This window comes from Petaurus breviceps, unplaced genomic scaffold (assembly GCF_028583685.1).
Source record: "Petaurus breviceps papuanus isolate PSGF00001 unplaced genomic scaffold, PetGlider_PUasm1.0 90721, whole genome shotgun sequence".
In the NCBI taxonomy this organism is placed as follows: domain Eukaryota; kingdom Metazoa; phylum Chordata; class Mammalia; order Diprotodontia; family Petauridae; genus Petaurus; species Petaurus breviceps.
Window position 1 is genome coordinate 8,088,440 of NW_027187322.1, and position 20,377 is coordinate 8,108,816.

The window sequence follows — 20,377 nt, forward strand, 5'->3', positions numbered from 1 at the left end:
TTAGGGACTTGAACTCTTTCCTCTGGCCATTTGCAGTTTGTTTTTTTCTTTCACTTGGGAGCTGATGTCGTCCAGCGTTTTCTCTTTTCCATTTGCCTCTGGTTCTCATAGATCTGAGCAGTTTCCCTTTCTGGTTTCTTGACATTTGGAGTCTGGACTGTTTGGCTTGCTCGTCCTTTTCAGGAAGTCCTGTGGGTCTGAAACTCTCTGTCCTCGATCTGTTTCGCAGCTCAGCTCTTTTTCATATGGTCACTTTACATTTTCACCTATTCTTTTTTTTTTTTTTCAACCTTTTGATTCTGCTTTAATGTCTCCTGTTAGGTCGTGGAGTCATTGAGCTCTGATTGGTTCATTCTATTTTGAAGGAAGTCCACTGCTTGGGTGGTAAGGTTTCTGCTCTCCATCCCCCCCTCCAGGATTTCTTATTTCAATTCAAGCTTCATGTTATTATGTCTTCCTTCATTTCTCCCATCTATACTTGTAGTCCTTATGGCCAAACCATTTTTTTTGTCTGAGTCTCTGCTTTTTGTGGAATTAGTCTCTCCTTCTCTGTTTACCTCTCGGGCTTATCTTAACATATAAAATTCCTTTACTGTGTTTGGTATTTTTATACTGTGGCCAGCACAGTTGGTGGGCTAGTGAGCAGTGAGAATAATGAGACAGGGGTGTAATCAATAGCCTGTTTATTACAGAGCCATTTCATACAGAACCAACAATATAAGAAGCACACAGAGTTTACATGCCTCCCAGCAGGGAGGTCTACATGACCTGAGAGAATGCAGACAATGTACAAGGACCTCCTTAGATCTTGTTCACTCTATAGCCTTGCTTAAGGTCAGTTATTTATTAGCGCTATATCATGGGACCATGGCCAGAGGCATGGTGTCTAATTGTCCTCATGATTAACTGCCCTGCAACCCTGCAGATGTTATATTAAGGGAGGGCAATGTTCTGTGAGTGAGGGCAAGAAATCCCCAAAAGCTCTCCACATCTCCCCCTATTTCAATTATCTCAGACACTCTGGGCAGAATCATGCAACTGGATGTTATGAACCACTTGTTGAAGGATACGAGAAAAAGAGGAAATAAGGATGGGTGACCAGGTACATAAAACAAGTAGTCCCCCCCCCCATTCCTAGGAAGGGGATTGTCTGCTGTACTTGTCCAGGTAACATTCCTTGAGCTCTCTTTATCCAATCTACAATGCTTTTTGCTTCTGAATTCAGTAGTAGTGACTGCTGACTTTCCTGATCCATGAGGCCAGCCAAATTTTCTAAATCATTTATGTCAAGGGTCATGTTACCCCACAGCCCATTAAGATGATTTCTAATTTGAGTTATGTTATATTCTGATTCATTATCTATTTTGTTTACCATACAGAAATACATATATCTATAATCACATATTAACCTTTGTCTAACTTGCATTAATTTAATTTCATCAGCTATAGCAATTAGTTCTTCTCTGAGCTGTGATATTGCTTTATAAAAACTTGTTGATTCTGATTGTAACAAAAACCCTCATGAAACATTGACAATTTCATGCAAAAATTGAGCTTGTACTATCTGATTTTGTACAGTGTTGATGCACTCTGCTCACTATAGTAGTAATTAAAATAATTATCCCAACAACAATACAGGAAAGACACCTCTTTTTTTCAATTGAAACCCAATTGTTGATTAATTTGAGCCATAGAATGATCAGCATGAGAGTGAAACCAATGCTCACCATCTACAGGTGTTGTAGCCATACTTGGTCTTCTTATAACAAATAGCAATTGCCCAAAAGAAGTATTATCATGACATTCAGAAACTTTAAAATTAACACATATGATACTGTAATGCTTATCAGTTTGTGTGCTATTTACATTGCTATGATTTCCCCACATGAATGCATACCTCCCTCCTAAACAAACACATACAAAGCTGTGGTCGGTCTTGCTGAAGTACATACAGCAAAAACCAGGGCCCGCAGCAAAAGGATTTTCCATATTTCTGGGTTCCCTCTCTGTAAGTGTCCAAACCGATTTTGTTTAGGGTACCCCCTATGTCTGTGTTGAATGTTCGTGTCATTGTGCCAGGAAACATAGGTTTGCTGTACCACCTAATGGCAAACGGGTACGTTAGTCCTAAAATCTTTAAATGGGGATCCACTTGGCCCAAAGATGAGTCCCACAAGTCTCAGTCAGGACACAGCATCTGATGTTTACCCCACAGTCCTGAACAATTCGAGAAAGTCCCCAAAATGCCCATGGTATATGTTGTGATGTTTTGAAAGTGTACTATCTCATTAACTCAGAAAATTCCTTCCACATAGATGCCCCCGTTCAGCTCTCTTTTATCTCTACACTTTCGCATAGACAAAAGATATATTAACAGAAATGTCCACATGGGCACCAGCATGCTTGAATCTGCCCCAAGAATTATACTCATAATGATACTTGACAATTTGTACTCAGCTACATGAGGACATATTAAAAGTAAAAAAACACAAAGTCAGTCACAAAGGCAGTGCATCCACTAACCCGGTAAAACTAAAATCAAGCACAGGACAGGTTGTGTTTGCATTCTGAATATCAAAATCTTTGGTAATAATGACTGACTCGTTTCCTCCTAAAGTGATTTCCAGAAGAAACTCCCCCCACCCAACCGTCTCCACCCAAGGCAGATTATCCATGACTGCCCAGTGTCTTGTAGAGGCAGTAGGGAATGGGATCACCGCCTGATTGCCCTCATTTTGGCTCTGGCTCCTCCTTCGCTGTCGATCTCCTCTACTTCTGGCTGGGGGCAGGGGGGGAGGGGCAATGCGCAGTCTCTGCATTTGCTGAAACAGTCCTGTTATCCTTTCCAGTACCCAGACTTCCTCGTTTTCATCTGTGAAAGCACACAAATAGCCTCGGCCGCACACTATTACTCTGTGCGGACAGCACCGTTGTCCCATTTCATTTTTCTACATCACCCATTCAGTAACTGCAGTTGTTTGGGGCTGAGATCTTTTGGAATTGCCAATCTATGGTCAGTAACACCCCAGAATTTGTCTGTTGGTGTTTTATTTTCATGATCTAATGTCAAATAATTTATTACATATAGTGACAGCCCTAACATTTGTCTCAGGGTAGGCGTGCTCCAAATTCCCCCTTTTTGTTTTGGAAGTGCAGTTTTAAATGTGCAGTTTTTTCTTTCAACAATAGACTGACCCGTGGAGTTGTAGGGAAGCCCAGTAATATGGTGAATACCCCATTGAAGACAGAATTCAGCAAAGCTTTTTGAGGTGTAGGCGGGGCCATTGTCAGTCTTTAGTCGTTTCAGCACACCCAAAGCAGCAAAGCATGTAATAAGATGTTCTTGAACATGGGAGATTTTTCCCCCAACATAGCAGTTGCCCAAGTAAACCCCGAATATGTGTCCACGGTTACATGTATATATTTTAGCCTCCCAAAAACAGAATAATGAATAACATCAGGCTGCCAAATTTCATTGGGCAACAATCCACAGGGATTTACCCCCTTTTGGGTATAGAGGGACTCCAAATAACACATGATGGACAGCTTTTAACTATTTGTCTAGCTTGTTCTCTAGTGATATCAAAGGTTTTAGCAAGCATTCTAGCAGATTGGTGAAATCTATGATGGGAATTGCTTGCTAATTCTAGTGATCCCACAAGGATTTGATTAGCTATGTGATTACCCTTAAAAAGTGGTCCAGAGAGATTGGTATGAGAAGGGATATACATAATGTAAAAGGGATGTGATCTGTTTTGTACAATATCTTGTAAATCACAGAACAACATGTACAACTGAGTTTTATTTCTACATATATTGGCTGTTTCTATCTTTTGAGTTACTTGGGCTGCAAATTGAGAATCTGTAATAATGTTAATAGGCTGAAGAAATAGAGTGAGAGCAGATATTATAGCTGTGAGCTCATTCTTTTGTGTGGAATCATAAGGAGTGGTGATCATTTTCATAACCTGTTTATCAGAACAGTATACACAAGCTCTGTAGTCTTTAGTGGCATCAGTAAATACATTAAATTCTGAAACAGGTTGATCCTTACATACCTTAGTGATTATGAATTCATTGTTTATTAAGAATCTAAAAATGCCTTTTGTTGTATAATGTTGTATGGGGATAGCATATATTAGCAACAATTGCCAGGATTCTTGATTCTCAATCAATTGTTGGATTTGGTCATGAGTATAAGGAACTTTTATAACTTCAGGCAATTGCCCTAATTGACCACTTAGGCATAAGCATTGTCTGATCATTTTCTTTGTGAGTTGAGCCATCCCATCAGGGTAAGTTTGGAAAGAATATTTCGGCTGATGTGAAATATAACCCCATTCAATCATGAAATCATTTTGCATTAAAGCACCTGTGGGACTGTATTTCGTGTTTAGCACAGTGAGTTGTATTACTCCCACGGGGTCTGCCCTATATGTAATTGCAGTTCTGATAGCTTCCTGAATGTAATCCAATGCCTTCCTAGCTTCCGGTGTAAGAATTCTAGGAGAATTAAGGTTGGTATCATCTTCCAGTAATTGGTATAAGAGTGTTAAACATTCATTCAAAATACCCAGACTAGGTCTGATCCAATTTATATCCCCCATAAGCTTTTGAAAGTCATTTAATGTTTTAATATTATCCTACCTAATTTCCATTTTCTGAAGTGCTACAGTAGTGTTCTGCACTTTATTACCTAAATACATAAAAGGAGCTATCTTCTGTATCTTTTCAGGGGCTATTTTAAGTCCTACAGCAGCGAAATTATTTGTAACCTCCTCTAATATCTTCTCTAGGGTAAACACATCTTGGTGTACATAAAGAACACCATTAATATAACGAATTAAGTAAGCTGTAGGATATTTTCTTCTGGTTGATTCTAAGGCCTTTGCCACAAACTTTTGACATAATGTGGGGCCGTTTTTCATCCCTTGGGGTAATACTTATGGGTTGATAATTCTAGAAACCACCACAGCTGCTGGTGATCTACTCTACAGACATCCCTCTAGCTGCGGCTGGTTGGGTCACCCTGAGGCTAGAACTGTGGGCTCACATAGGGCTGGGCTCTGCTCTCAGGGCACTGTGATGAACCCTTTCTGTCTGTCTGCCGGGCTGTCCTCAGCAGGAGATCTGTTTCTCTCTGTTACTTTGTGGGTTCTGTAACTTCTCCTAAAGTTTGTTTAGAGTCATTTTTTATAGGTATTTGAGGTGGTTATGGGAGGAGCACAGGGAGTTTTCCTGCTTCTAGCCACCATCTTGGCTCTGCCCCCAGCCTTTTTTATATACTTAAGATCTTTTATATTTAATTTTTGCCATGTCCTAATGACCTGGACATTTTCTATAACAGGGTATGCTAACAAATTGCACCTTTAAGTCCCATTTCTCATAATGTCCACCCTTCCTCTTTCATAAGTTTTTGAAAAGGTGTATATAACTCTCAAACTATGATGGGACTGCCATTAGGTTTCCCAGGATTTTCCCTTCTGCATGCAGGATTATAGGACAGACATGGAGTGAGGCTAAGAGGTTTGGTACTTCCTAAGGGTCTTTCTCCTACAAATTCAGAAGATGCAATCTCTTCCTGATCACTATCCTCACTATCCCCCATGACACTCAATATTTCTTTTTTATTATTATTTTTTGATCTTTATTAATTTGGTTACTTTTAGTTTACAAGATTTATTTCCACAATTCCTTGAGTTTCAAATTTTCTCTCCCCCCCCCACCATGGTGGCATACAATCAAGTATAATATCTGCAAATACTTTCACATTAGGCATTACTCAGGTTATAAAGAAGGATTGTATCACATGGAACAATGGGAAAGAGGAAACAAAACCAAACAAGAAAAAGAAAAAGAGCAGGTAGTTTGCTTCAATCTGGGTTCAAACTCAGTTCTTTCTCTGGATGCACACATCTCTCTCCATCATGAGTCTTTTGGGGTTGATTTATAACCCTGGATTGCTGAGAAGAGTCCAGTCTATCAAAGTTGGTCGTCACACATACGTTGTGTCTGTAATTGTGTACAAATTCTACTCTACTCTTCTCAGCATCAGTTCGTATAAGCCTCTCCAGGTAACATTTCTTATAGCACAATAGTATTCCATAACATACACATACCACAACTTGTCCAGCTATTCCCCAATTGATGAGCACCCCCTTAATTTCCAATTCTTTGCCACCACAAAAAAAGCTGCTATAAATATTTTTGTACATATGGGTCTTCCTCCCACGTCTATGATCTCTTTGGGATACAACACTAGAAGTGGTATTGCTGGGTCAAAGGGTATGAAATTATTTATAGCCCTTTGGGCATAGTTCCAGATTGCTCTCCAGAATGGTTGGATCAGTTCACAACTCCACCAGCAATGCATTAGTGTTTCAATTTGTCCACATCCTCTCCAGCATTTGTCATTTTCCTGTTTTGTCATCTTAGCCAATCTGACTGGTGAGATGTACCTCAGAGTTGTTTTGATTTGCATTTCTCTAATCCATAGTGATTTAGAGCATTTTTTCATATGCTTATAGATATCTTTAATTTCTTCTTCTGAAAACTGCCTGTTCATATCTTTGACCATTTATCAATTGGGAAATGACTTGTATTCTTATAGATTTGACTCAATTCTCTGTGTCTTTTAGAAATGAGTCCTTTATCACTGACATAGGTTGTAAAAATTCTTTCCCAATTTTCTGCTTCCCTCCTAATCCTGGTTACATTGGTTTTGTTTGTACAGAAGCTTTTCAATTTAATGTAATCAAAATTATCCATTTTGCATTTTATAATGCTCTCTTAAAAAAAAGTGTTTTGTAGTTGTGTTCATACAGGTCTTGGGTTTGTTTTGGCAGGTAGATCCCCAAATATTTTATAATGTCTACAGTAACTTTAAATGGGATTTCTCTTTCTACTTCTTGCTGTTGAATTTCATTGGAAATATATAGGAATGCCGAGGATTTATGTGGGTTTGTTTTATATTCTGCAACTTTGCCAAATTTATTTATTGTCTCAAGTAATTTTTTGCTTGATTCTCTAGGATTCTCTAAGTATATCATCATATCATCGCAAAGAGTGATAGCTTGGTCTCTTCTTTGCCTAATGTGATTCCTTTGATTTCTTTTTCTTCTCTAATTGCTACTGCTAACATTTCTAGTACCAGATTGAATAAGAGGGGTGATAGTGGACACCCTTGTTTCACCCCTGATCTTACTGGAAATGCTTCTAGTTTCTCCCCATTATATGTAATACTTGAGGATGGCTTTAAATAGATGCTACCTATTATTTTAAGATAGGCTCCATTTATTCCTATACTTTCTAGTGTTTTTAATAGGAATGGATATTGTATTTTGTCAAAAGCCTTTTCTGCATCTATTGAGATAACCATGTGGTTTTTACTAGTTTTATTGTTGATATGATCAATTATACTGATGGTTTTCCCAATATTAAACCATCCTTGCATTCCTGGAATAAATCCTACCTGATCAAAGTGTATTATTCTTGTGATAAGTTGCCGTAGTCTTTTTGCTAATATTTTATTTAAAATTTTTGCAGTTATATTCATGAGGGAAATTGGTCTATAATTTTCTTTCTGTTTTATCTCTTCCTGATTTAGGTATCAGTACCATATTTGTGTCATAAAAAGAATTTGGTAGAACTCCTTCTTCACTATTTTTCCCAAATAGTTTGTAGAGTATTGGAATCAATTGTTCTTTAAATGTTTGATAGAATTCACTAGTAAATCCATCTGGCCCTGGAGATTTTTTCCTAGGGAGTTCACTGATGACTTGTTCGATTTCTTTTTCTGAGATGAGGTTATTTAAATAATCTACTTCCTCTTCAATCAATCTGGATAACTTATATTTTGTAAATATGCATTCATTTCACTAAGATTGTCAAGTTTATGTGCATACACTGGGCAAAGTAACTCCTCATTATTGTTTTAATTTCCTCTCATTGGTGGTAGGTTCGTCCGTTTCATTTTTGATTCTCATAATTTGGTTTTCTTCTTTTTTTTCTTTTTTTGAACTATCCTCACTATCCCCCATGACACACAATATTTCTGTAAGACCTGTTTGGTCTGCTAAGCACACTTTAATAACATTATAAATTGCAAATATTGAACTGGAGTCACACTCCTGTTCATTCTCCTTAAAATAATTAAATAAGGCCGCCCCTATAGTCTCCCAACAGGAGGAAAAGTTAGGAGGCTCCTGTGGCAGCTTCTCCTTCATTCTCTGTAAGGCTGGGAGCTGCTTCCTTACCCAATAAGCAAGCAGGCATCGGGAGACCTCTGGGGACCTGAGGCTCCACTGCATGTGAAGGCTTCACAGTCTTGGGTCTCTTAGAAACATGGTGATTGTCACTTATGATGACCGTCTTCCCACAGAGGTCAGGAAAGGATTCTCGGCACCGCAAAGCCAGCGATCAGCCCTCCAACCACAGCCAGAACACGGAAAGCAGCTGCTCTACCCCCGAGTCTGTGCAGGACCTGTCTGATGACGAAGGGGATGCAGGTAGGAGGTCGACCCACCCCCACTGAGGGCCTGGCTCCCTCCAGATCCCAATAAGGCCGCCCCACTTCATGCTGATGCGTTCCCTTTGCTGCCACCTCCTGCTTATTCTGACTTCACTTGTTTCCACATGGCAGCTCCCCATTCTATGGTGAGCTCCCCCAGGGAAGGGGCTGCTTTTCCTTTCTTGTACCTAGTCTGGCGCCAGACACAGCAAATGCTGATGGATTAATTAACATGGCCTCACCTGAGAGGGAGGACACTGGAGGATCACTGGACTCCATCTCCCTGGGCAGGTCACTTCCTTCACAGTGCCTTGGTTTGACCATTGGTGAGAGGACAGAATCGGTCATCTGTGAAGCTTTTTTTACTCCATTCAGTGGAAAGGAATTAGTACCCCCTGCTCATCCCTCCCTCATTCTGCTCCCAAACAGTAGCTGGCCAAGCACAGAAATCCCTCACAAACTCAGATTCTCTCATGAAGTGCAAAACTTCAAATTCACTTAGTCATGTTAAGATCTTAAGAACCTTATCATCCTGGAATCTCAGACTTCTCAGAACAAATGAGTTAGCATTCATAAAAAGCTTTGTCGACCTGACCATGCCATGCAAATGCTAGTTAGTGCTGTTATTATTAGTAATAATAATTATTATTCACAATAATTATTATTGTTTCATTATAATTCATAATCATTCTATAAGTAGGAGGGACCTCGGGGACAACCTAGGCCAGTGGTACCCAAAAAGGAATCCCCACCCCAGCATCAACTAACCAACAAGCATTTAAAGTACCTCCTGTATTGTGCTAAGTACTGGACGAAAACAGGCCCTGCCTTCAAGAAGCTTACATTCTGAAGGGACAGATGGCAGGTCAGTCACTCAGCACAAACCAGATACCAATGGAGGAGTCAGAAGATAACCGGGAAGAGCTGGGGAACCAGGAAAGGCCTCGTGCCACTGGTGGAGTCAGAGATGAGTCAGTCGTGAAGGAAACCAGAGAATCCCAGAATAGAGGAGTTAGTCCAACCAGGAATCCTAAGTGGTGGGTGTGAAGCAGACTGTGCATGAGGAATAGCGAGTGGCCATTTAGCCTCTGCCTGAAGACTTCCAAGGAGAGAGAACCCACGGGTCAAGTCAACAAGCATTTATTATGCACCATGTGCCAGAGCGGGAACTAACAGTGCCTGCCCTCACAGAGCTCCCAGTCTATGGGGGAGATCGCATGCCAGCATCTCATAGAGATCACCTCAGAGGGAAGGTGCCAGGAAGAAGGGAGCTTGGGAAAGGCCTCTTACAGTAGACAGGATTGGAGCTAAGACTGGAAGAAAGCCGGGAGGTAGAGGTAAAGAGGAATTTGATCTTCCGTCCCCTAGCAGACATGAAAGGGGAGAGGGCGGGAAGGAGATCAGCACCATCAGACCCCGGACAGCTCCCAAGTGGAAGGCTCAGGCCTGTCTGTTTCAGAGTGTGGAACCGGGGGCTGCCCTTCCCATTCCCCAGACAGCCAGTTCGGTCTCTTTAAACAGTTCCCTCTTCCTGCTGCCAGAATATTCCTGGGAAATCTCGTTCAGAGAATCATCAGCTCCAGTGGCTTCTGCATCCGAACATCACCAAATGTGGGCAATGAGAGGATCCTCACTTTTCAAGGTCCTCCCTTCTGGAGGAAACCCAGGACAGCTCTCATGCCTATGTGGACCCATCTGTAGCCTCCTCCTTGGTTCCTGGTCCAACCCTGCTGGGCCCAACAAGCTGTCCTTGTTTCCCTCTACCTTCTCTTCTCCAGACTAAGAATCTCGAATTCCTCCAGCCTCTCCCCATTCTGGCTGCCTCATCTAGCCTGTTCCCTGAGCACACTATTATTCCATGACTACACCTTTGGGCTTCTCCCTTCTCACGCCCCTCAGGGCTTCATGATCTTTCTTTGAGATTCTGGTATCTGGGGTGTCTGCTTGGCCCCAGAGGGCTCTGGGTAGAAGCTGCCAAGGTAGATATGAACTCCGCGTGAGGAAGCCGTCCCACAGTGGAGCAGGCTCCCCCTCAGTAGGGGCCACTTTGCAGGGGGGTTCTAGAGGGGACTCTAGCTTAGAGACCCATTGGGCCGGAGCCTCTGCGTTCCTCCAGCTCCCAGATTCCAGGATCTTCACATCCCCTTTTCTCCTCTTCCTTTTTTTTTTTGCCATCCTCTCCCATTCTTCTCTTCCTGCCTTGAAGGGGGAGGGGAAGCACTGAGAATCAGTTCTATTTAGAGGCATTAGACAGGAGACAGAAATAACCCTTCTTGCTCTGTGGTCCCAGACTGTGAAAGCTCCTGTGCCCGGTGTGGGAAGGAGAGCCAGCATCTGAAGGAAATTCATACTGCAGTGTTGTCCCTACAGAAGGCCCAACAGGACATCCACAGGTGAGTAGCCACACCCAGCACCATGCTGGTAACTAGTTAACAACCAGCTCTCCAAAAAATAGAAAGGGGACCCGATTCCATGAAGACAGGCCTGGATCTTTTAGTCTACAGGTGTAAATGCTCACTTGAAAATTTAACAATGAAGGAAGCCAGTTTGGAATGGCTCCAGCCTCCAACACCACCCCCAGTCTCCCAAGGCCCTGCCCCAGTAAGTAGGCTAGGCTAGGCGAGCCGGACCCCCAAGCCAGTGCAGTGACCAAAGAAGGGTGATTCACATGCAGATCCATCCTCCTTAAGGTGCAGCCGAGTCCAGCCAGGCCCAGTCCAGCCTAGGTGGGAGAAGGTCCCAGGACTTTGAAAGGAAGTAGAATTTCAGGCCTAAAAGTGGCAGTTCAGATCTGGGCCTTTGTTCTTCCTACCTGGGAGATTTCAGGCGTGACAATGCCCTCCAGCAGGGCAAAGGGAACTCTGGTATCTTGTGATCTTTGAGAATTACCTGAGACAGGGAGGTTACAAGCCCTGCCCAGGGTCACACAGTGGGCCTACATCAGAGGAAGACTTCAAACCAAGGCCGCCTAGCTTCCAAAGCCTGCCTTCTCTCCACTATGGCAGTGCTGTTCCTTAGCAAATGGGCAGGGAAGTCTGGAGGCAGCTGAGGTCCCTGGTGCAGCCCCGGTGAATATGGAGATGAGGGAGCTTTGGCCTTTCTTGGCATCCCCAGAGCCTGGCACATAGCCTGGCACCTAGGAATGCTTAATAAATGTTTACTGACCGACACTTGTCAAGCCGCCAAGATCAATCAGTCCTAAAGCACTCCTTGATGCCAGGCTCTGGGGATACCAAGAAAGGCCAAAGGCAGGCCCTGCCCTCAAGGAGCAGCCAGCTCCACGAGGAAGGCAGCACACCCCATCAAGAGGGAGGGGGTGAGAAAGCATCGCCCAAGGCAAAGAACAGAGCCCCACTCACCCCACCTGCCTGTCTCTGTTCCAGGAACCTCACGGCTCTGAACAAAAAGTCTTTGTCCAGGCGGGCGCCCAGAAGCTTTCTCCATAGCTCACGCTGCTGGTTTCTACTCTGTGTGTTTCTGACATGTCAACTGTTCATTAACTATGTCTTGAAATAAAAGCGCTCTAGGGGCAGCAGCCCGTGCACCTCCCTGCCAAATGGACACTGCCCCCACCCCGGGAGCCCTTCCAGGAAAGGCCAGGCGGCCAGGCTCAAGGCCCCAAGCACCCCTCCTGGGCAGCCAGCGCCCTTCACAGGGGGCACAGCTTCAGGACTGTACTACCCATGTGGGCCTTAATCGCTGAAGCCAAATGTAGCTTATCTGTGCACTCTGTTTCCTAAGGTGTCTTGTCCTCATCAGTCCATCTGTCCATCTGTCTGTCCATTGCATGTGGTTCATGTCAGCACCATCCAGTACTGCTGTCCCCCAACCTGAGTGGACATGGCCTTTCACCAGGTTCCACCACACATGTGGGGTAGCAGGAGGAGGGAAGGAGAGGGCCTGGCCTGAGAGTGGCACCAAGGCTGAGGACAGCTTGCAGCATCCCTCCTTCCCTCCATCCTTCCTCCCTTGAGGAGGGACAACCATTTCAGGAAATGCAGGGGGACCCAAGGACCAGCCAGGTGCCATAGATCTCGTAAGCACAGTCATGGTGCTGTGTACAGCCCAGGGCCTCCCTCCTCAGGAAGCCAGGACTGGAAACGCCAGCCCTGAGTGAGAGGAGACTCCAAGCTGGCATCCAAGCTCAGTGTTGCCCACCTGTGTGGCACTGGGATCTGTGGAGTCCCACTAGAATCCTGGCTCTGTGGCAGGAGCCCAGCCTGGGTGTCTGGGCAGCTCCTCAGACAGCCCTGCTGCTGGGCTGGGAGGGTCCCCGTGCCCCTCCTCCCCTAAGAACTTTTCTGTTTTCTATCACTGAAGTGGCCATTCTTATGTGGTGCAGAAGGCCCCATCACCAAGCCTCTCCTGTGGGGCCTCACCCAGTCCAAGGAGCAGGGGGGAGGAGGGGAAGTGTGAGTGAGTGGGCCAGTGTTTGTCTGTGTCTGTCTGTCCGCAGGCACCTCGGCTCAGCCTGAACAGTCGTCAGCCAGCAGTGGTGCCCGAGGTGCCCGGGCCAGTCTGCAATGCCACATGTCCAGACTGTTGGCATTTCATCCTGTCTGTTCTGCACCTCCTCCTGTGGGGAAACTTGTTTCTGCTTGATAACAGTAAAATAAAGTGACCTATCACCTTCTGTGTCCTTTTCTGGGGGCTCTTTTTTGGACTTTATTTCACATTCCAGGGGTGACTGGGGGGCAGGGGCTGCAGGCGCGAGGCGGCCCTGTGTCCGCGGGGTCCCTCTGCCCCTCATTCCGCTTCGGCCATCCACAGCCCGCACGATCCCCGCAGGATCCCGGCCAGGCGGGGCTCAGGGGTCGCCCCTCTTCTTGGCATTTTTAAAGCCCCGCGTGGCCCCTTGGCCGAAGCAGACGGTGGCCGGGACGCGGCGGCTGTGGGCGCGCCTCTCGGGCGCCGCCTCCCCGGGGCACACCTCCATGGCCTCCTCGCCCCCCGCCGCCGCCGCCGCCGCCGGCCCGGGCCCCCGCGCCTTCCGCGGCTGGTCGAAGCGGAAGTCGGGCGGGTAGCGGTGCGCCCGCACCAGGTGCTCCCTGCGCTCGCGGCTGCTGCGGAACCGGTCGGGGCAGCCCTCCACCAGGCACTGGTGCATGTTCTGCCGCTCGGCCAGCAGCTGGAAGAGCGCGTCGTGCCACTCGAGGATGTGCACGTCCAGCAGGCGCGCCGAGGGGAAGGCGCGCCGGCACACGGAGCACACGTGCGTGTGCAGCGTCCGGTAGTGGTGCTCGAAGGCCTCCAGGCTGGCGAACTCCTGCGGGCAGCCGGCCACGTGGCAGCCGAAAGCCTCCCCGCGGGGCCGCTCGGGCGCCTGCGAGACCTGCGTGATGACGTCGTGCAGGTAGGCGTGCCTCTGGACGTCCCCATCCTGCAGGGAGGAGTCCGGTGAGCCTGGGCCCCGGAAGCCCCGCCCCCTCCCAGGCAGGCCCTCTCCCGCCCCAGGCCCCGCCCCCGGACCTACGTGACCTCGAACAACGGGTGTCCCCGGGGCAGGCTCTGGGCCCGCGGCTCGAAGCGGAAGGGGGCGGTCCCGGAGGCCGGGTGGCGGAGCACGGGCAACGGGGGCGACTCGGAGGGGCCCCCGCCCGGGCCCGCACCCAGGCGAGCCGGCAACCCCGGAGGCAGCTGCATCCTTTTGCCGGGGGTGGGGCCCGGGGCCGGGAGAGGCTAGTGGCGTCACTTCCGGTCCAGGAACCACTTCTGGGAGGCGGGGGCGTGGTCAGGGACTAGGCCATTCTTAAAGGGACGTGCTCTTGGTGCCCACTGCGCAGGCGTCTTACCCAGAGGTCCCTGGGAAGCAACCCAAGCCGGGATGGGGGGGGGGAGGGGAGGAGCCCTGCTGCCCCCGCCCCCTGGTTACACCGCCCGGGCGGCCGAGGCTAGCGCAGGAGCCCGGCCGGGGGCTCGTCAGTATCTCGAAGTGTTACATTCTGCGGCTGCCGCTGCTACTGTATCAGGGAAAGGGAAAAGTCCCCTGGGGGTGGGGGAGGGAGAAACCGCCCGAAGCGGCTCCAGGCTCCCCGCCACCGCTGGTCTGGGGGCGGGGCTGCGATCCCGGGCAGACCCTGCCCCGCCCTGGGGCCCCCCCTCTGCAGGAATGGGATCATGTGCCCGCGCAGGGTTTCGATGGGGGAGGGGGCCACGCCACCGGGTGGGCAGCCACATGGCAGTGTGACCCCGGGCACATCCCTCAGCTTTGCTCCCCTCAGAAAAGGGTGTGCGGCACAGGTCAGTGTGCTTTCTCAGAGACTGCCTGTAAAGGAAGGAAGGCCTTGGGCCGAAGTCTCCATTTTTCTAGCAATTCTGTGACTTTGAAACCTTAGAAGTCTTTCTCTATAGTTGCCCTGTTCTAGGCAGCCCTTCTCACCCAGCTTACCATAAAAGAGTTAATTTAAGTTTCTATAGAACTGCAAGAATTGCTGAACAAGACTGCTGATAAGGAGGACCAGGCAGTAACCTTGGGAAAGAAGCTCAGACCCTGGTTCCCAGACTACAACTCCTAGATAATACTGAAAATAATGAAGAATGGAAGGAGCGGCAGCAGCAGGTGGATTTGACCAATCAAGGAACAGACAGGAGCCTTGGGGCACTCAAGTCCTGATAACAATGTGTCTAGGGTCTGACTGAAGGGTGGCTCAGTAGTCTAAGATTGTTACTGCGCCTGTGTAATGAACTTCATGTATTATGTATATTATCCAACAAGATTAGAGCCTCATTAGTAATAATCATGTTAATGTTTGTAACCCTTTGCGTATTTAACCCAGCTTTAGCTTCTGTACTGCGGCCTCCTCTCCTGGACATTGTTTCAGTGACTGGACCGCCCGATTCTCCAGATTCTAATAAACTTCCTGTCTTCACTCTGAGGTCTCTGAGTAGTCAGTTTGGGTTAGGGTTTTTGTACCCCACACCAGGGGGATAGTGAACCCCTGGGGACAAAGCACTGCTCATGGCAGGGCCTCAGAGCGGAAGAAAGGCCTGTGTAGGTGCTGGTTATGTTTAAAACCCCACCCCAGGAGCCTCCCATGCCTAGGAGGTGCCACATGTTTGCTGCTGCCTGGTTGTGTGAGCAGGGACCAGTGATATCAACACTGACCCAGCCTCATTCATTAAGCACCTATCACATGCTGGGGGAGTGAAAGAGGCCCTGCCCTCCAGGAGTTTCAGCTGAGGCCAAAGAAAGCAGTGGGGTGTGAGGGAGGGCTTCCTGGAGGAGGTGGTGAGGGACAGCTTGCCAGGCCAGATTCTGGAAAGAAACCCCAGTCCCCTATGGCATGAGAGGAACAAGTTCCTGGAGCAGAGATGCTCCCAGACACTTTCACGTTCCTCTTCCTATTACTGTTCAGGCAAGCAACAAGCAGTAATTAAGCCCCTCCTGTATGCCAGGTCTTGGATTAGCAGGGAGACAAAGCCAACCAGGAGGTGCACAATAGGGCCTTTCTCAGAGTTAAGTTACAGGAGTGGTGGAGGGAATCCCCTCCCTTGGGAGTTCCAAGGCAACCCCAGGATGGGCAGAAGGAGCTGAGACAGCCAGGTCCCAGCCCCTGGCCAGTCCTTTCTCTCCAGAAGAACAGATTGAAACTCTCCTTACAGAGCAGACCCAGATTCAGAGTCTCTGTGCACAGGACTATTGGGTCAGTCAATAAACATTTCTGAATTACATCGCTGCCAGGGCTTGTTAGAGTGAATGGAGAACAAAGGGCTGTTTCCAGTCCCTGCTGATTGGGATACAAGTGGTTAAGGCTTAAGAGGTGCTTTCCCAGTACTTTGAGAAGCCTCCTGGTTTGTTCTCTAACCTGAAGCCCTTTCCCCACATCTGAAATCTGTACCAAAAGAGTTACTTTTGTTTCCCTTTTCCTGTGTTTCCCTTAGGCTTCCTGCACTGTCCTTAGATCCTTAAACCTCAAAGAATTCCCCTCATCTCCCTCATCTCATGTCTCCCTGATGGGGGGAATGGCAATAGGTTATAAAAGGGCACAAATCAGTAACCAGAGTCCCTAAGTCTGGAAGGAATTCACTAGGCCCAAACCAACTTTGAAGTCAGGATTGTAAAAGTTTATTGTTACCCTTAACAGCAGGCAAGGGTTCTTAGGGAACCTGCAAACTTAAAGAAGACATTGGTATAGTTTTTAAGCAGTCAAGACAGTAAATCAGGTGTCAACTATACTAACTGGGTGAGTAAGGGTGGGATTAGGGAAGAGTTAAGGAGTGGTCAGTGCTTAAAGGAACATGCATTTTTAATAACTTCGAAGGTGTATTGCCCATAATTCACTGGGAAAAAGCCCAAGGTGGGGGAGGGGGGGTTAGGCTTAAAATGTCACTAAGTCAGCTAGATCAGGGATGACTGAGAAGTGCCCAGTCTGCCACCCATCAGTGTCGCGTGTGACAAGATGGAACCAAGGCTAAGGGAGATTCAGTATGTGTATAATTGGCTAAGGAGTTAACCTACAGATATCGCATTGAAGGATTCATGGGGGCAGCTGGCCATTATACTAGGGGGACATAACATTTGCCTAAGCTAAAATGTTTATAGATGGTTTAGTGAAGGATTCATAGCTGTAGCTTGTTATAGTTCCAAGCAGAGATAAACAGTTCATGGGCTGTTGCTGGCAGGGGGAAGGGGCAGAGTTAATGCTCTGAGGCTGGGAGAGGGGGGTAGTGTGATTTTACAGACTGATTTTACAAACTGATGTTACAGACATAGATCCCAAGCACCCCATTATTCCTGTCCTGTCTTTAATCTTTAACTTCCATAAAAATGTCTAAAGCCACATCAGCATTCTGAAACCTCTATTTACACATAGCTCTCCCAAAAATCCGGGTCCCACTTAGCTTTGTGGCCCATGAGGAGGCCCATGAGGCCTTTTCACGTAAAAGTCTAAAATAGAAGGTCTAAGTGAATTCTTTCGCACCTAAACCATCTCTACCAACTCTAAACCTCATCACTACCCTCAGGGGTTTCAGTCTGACTAACATCCTCTGTTCCTCTCCTGAGCTGTATCCCATTGTATCCAGTCTGTTGGGTCAGGTCTGCCTTCCTCTAGAGGTCCGCACACCCCCTTCTCTCCACTTCCCTGGTTTGAGCCCCAACGTCAGCCCCAACGTCATCCCCAACGTCACAGCTGAATTGTTAGGGCACCCTGCCTCAAGTCTGCCCCCACTCCAGTCCATCCCCCACCTTGCTTTTGTACAGGTCTCACCATGTCACTCCCCTTGCTCAGCACGATGCAATGGCTCCTTATTGCCTCCAGAATCAAACAAAATCTTTTTAAAAGGCTTTTCACTACTGGTCCAGCCACCCTGGGGAGCAATCTAGAACTATGCCCAAAGGGCTATTCAACTGTACATACCCTTTGATCCAGCAATACCACCACTAGGTCTGTATCCCAAAGAGGTTTTTTTTTAAAGGGGAAAAGCACCCATGTCTACACAGATATTTATAGCAGCTCTTTTTGTGGTGACAGAAAATTGGAGATCATTGGGATACCCATCCATTGGGAATGACTGGACAAGTTATGTTGTCTAATTGTGATGGAATGCGATTGTGCTTTCAGAAATGATGAGTTTCAGAAAAACGTGTTAAGACTCTGTAGCAGCAAGCACCCCAGCGTCCCCAGGGTTTGCTGCCAACACAGGTTCTTGGATCTGCTTTGTTAAAGGAAAGCAACTCAAAATGGGTTAACAAGCTTACTTTAATCAGTCAAATATGTATCGTTTACCTAGTTCAGGGGGAAAAGGTCAGCACCCTGAACTTCAGAATATACAGGCAGAATTATCAAGACAGAGAAACAGATCAAGGAGACAGATTTCCAAACTGTCCAGCCATTACATCCATACCAAATCAACATCTGGGTTTTTCAAAGCCAGGGGGCTCATCAAATCACAGAACACTTCTCAAAGTGAGCCCCAAAGCAAAGCTACACATCAGGGCTTATATAGCCTTCTCCTGGCTCAGAGAATGTAACAATCTTCTGGACCCACTGGCCAATCAAGAAGTATCTACTGAAAAATAAGCCTCCCACCCCAGGCTCCAGGTGCACTTTAGCCTAGGGGCAGGGAAGATCTTTAAATTTACATTCCCATTACAGACTCACACAAACTGATGCAGTGAAATGAGCAAAACCAGGAGAACATTATACACAGTAACAGCGACCATTGGAAATGACTTAGCAATACAATGATGCCGAGGCAGTTGCAAAGACCTCATGAAAAATGCTATCCACATCCAGAGAGATCGATGGAGTCTAAATGCAGGTTGAAGCATTTTTTGGGTAATTTTTTTGTGGTTTTGTGTATAAGTGCATATTTTCTTTCACCACATGAAAAATATGGAGATGTTTTGCAGGAGTATTGATAATCATTTAATATCAATTTAATAACCTCAATAAGGACCAGGGCCTGAACTAATCTACCGGAAGACCCTGGGCCTAACAGCTTCTTTGTTCTCTGAGTAAACTCGGAATACCTCTTCCTGTATCAATGAAGCCAGATGGGGCTGACTTTATGGCCATTAAGGAGGAGCCCTTGAACCAGAGGCAGTAACTTGAGTAATGGGATTTTTTCTTATCTTAATATTTTTGGACATATCCTATATTATGGTCTGCTAATGGTAAAGAAATGACAGATACCTGAGTCATAAGTTCAAGTGACACTGTCAACTCACTTATTTGATTGTATTTACTGCCTGTCCAATTAAGAAAATTCCTTTCTTGTACAATGATTAAACATTTATGGAGGTCCTGAATTTGAGTGACACAGCCACCCTGAATTGGGATGGTCCTAAAACGTGTTTAAGCCTTCTCATGCTTTTGTTCAGGCAGTCAGATTTTAGTCTGACTCTGTACATGTATGTATCCAGCTAGCTTTAAGGGAATAAATGATATGACTGTGTATCACCTAGCCTGTTTGTCTCCTTTAACCAAGCTTTCAAGTTCACAGTGCACATATATCACCTATATCAAATTGCAGGGAGAGGGGAGGGAGGGAAAGAATTTGAAGGTCAGAATTTTTAAAACAAGTATTAAGATTTTTCCTACATGTAATTGGCAAAAAATAGAATAAAATATTTTTTAAAAAAGACTCACTGACTAGATCCCAAAGGGGTCGACAACAGCCCAGTGGTGAATCCTTCCTAGGGTTCTAGCCTCCTAACATAGATGTGGGAAACCTCAAGAGGGTGGATTCAGCCCTCAGGACCCACCACCAGTGGGCTGGGTTCTTGGGGCTCCTTTGAGTTATTTAAATGGCCTAGCTCCATCCCTTCAGGGTCCCTCTGGAAAGATGCCCAGGGAGTTACTCAGTATATGCAGGCCTAGTTTCCTCCTGTACAAATGGCAAACTGCAACCCCAATGGGGTGAGGAACCCCATCCAAATCCATGCAGCCTGGTGTTTCAGCACTTGCATTATTGCTTCCAACCAGACCCTCTAATCAGCACTTGGAAGGACCAAGGCAAGAATGTCAGCATCCCCATTTTAAAGCAGTAGGGCAGAGTTTAATCTGGAATTTCCCAGGGGACCTTTCCAAACTAGAGGGGCTTGGTGAGTTGGAATAAATGGGAAGTCCTGGAGGATTGCAATTTGCTTCCCATCCAGCTGTCCTGCCAGGCCTTGCTCTGGCCTTCCCTGCTTCTAACAGATTGACAGTTACACAGCCATGCAAAAACTACCAGCACTATTTTGTCTAAGCCTCCCTCTGAGTTCCTGGCATGCATTGCCATCTCCCATGCAAGGCTCCTTCTCTGCTCAGCCAGGGGCCATGTGTCTCCCTCAAAGCAGGTCAGTCTCCATCAGTCAGCACTGCCCATAAGAGAATGTGGGGGACTCAGTCTCCATCAGTCAGCACTGCCCATAAGAGAATG

General features: G+C 46.6%; 2 protein-coding genes and 1 long non-coding RNA gene across 4 annotated transcripts in view; 2 read left to right on the forward strand and 1 right to left on the reverse strand.

Moving 5' to 3' along the window:
- Positions 1-13,142, forward strand: part of OSBPL5 (oxysterol binding protein like 5) — a 114,607-nt gene extending 101,465 nt beyond the window's left edge. For both annotated transcript variants that reach the window (XM_069066566.1, XM_069066564.1), the window contains 3 exons: positions 8,381-8,507; positions 10,800-10,902; positions 11,893-13,142. In XM_069066566.1, the coding sequence (XP_068922667.1) occupies positions 8,381-8,507; positions 10,800-10,902; positions 11,893-12,025 (363 nt within the window). In that variant the 3' untranslated portion in view covers positions 12,026-13,142. The remainder of the gene's footprint in view (positions 1-8,380; positions 8,508-10,799; positions 10,903-11,892) is intronic.
- A 6-nt stretch (positions 13,143-13,148) lies between these two features.
- Positions 13,149-14,834, reverse strand: ZNF511 (zinc finger protein 511). The gene is made up of 2 exons (XM_069066567.1): positions 13,988-14,834; positions 13,149-13,889 (listed from the first exon to the last, which is right to left on the reverse strand). The coding sequence occupies exons 1-2, from the start codon at positions 14,150-14,152 to the stop codon at positions 13,317-13,319; spliced, it is 738 nt and encodes a 245-aa protein (XP_068922668.1). The 5' UTR covers positions 14,153-14,834; the 3' UTR covers positions 13,149-13,316.
- On the forward strand, positions 13,723-15,384 carry LOC138144963 (uncharacterized). The gene is made up of 2 exons (XR_011164055.1): positions 13,723-13,862; positions 14,927-15,384. It is a non-coding gene; the product is annotated as an uncharacterized lncRNA (long non-coding RNA).
- Positions 15,385-20,377: the final 4,993 nt, after the last annotated feature.

What these genes read in the sequence shown, in the direction of transcription:
- ZNF511 (XM_069066567.1), bottom strand. Translation starts at nt 14,152, where the DNA reads ATGCAGCTGCCTCCGGGGTTGCCGGCTCGCCTGGGTGCGGGCCCGGGC. An exon ending in GGGGACACCCGTTGTTCGAG is followed by an intron (nt 13,890 to 13,987) that starts GTCACGTAGGTC and finishes TCCTCCCTGCAG; the next exon opens with GATGGGGACGTCCAGAGGCA.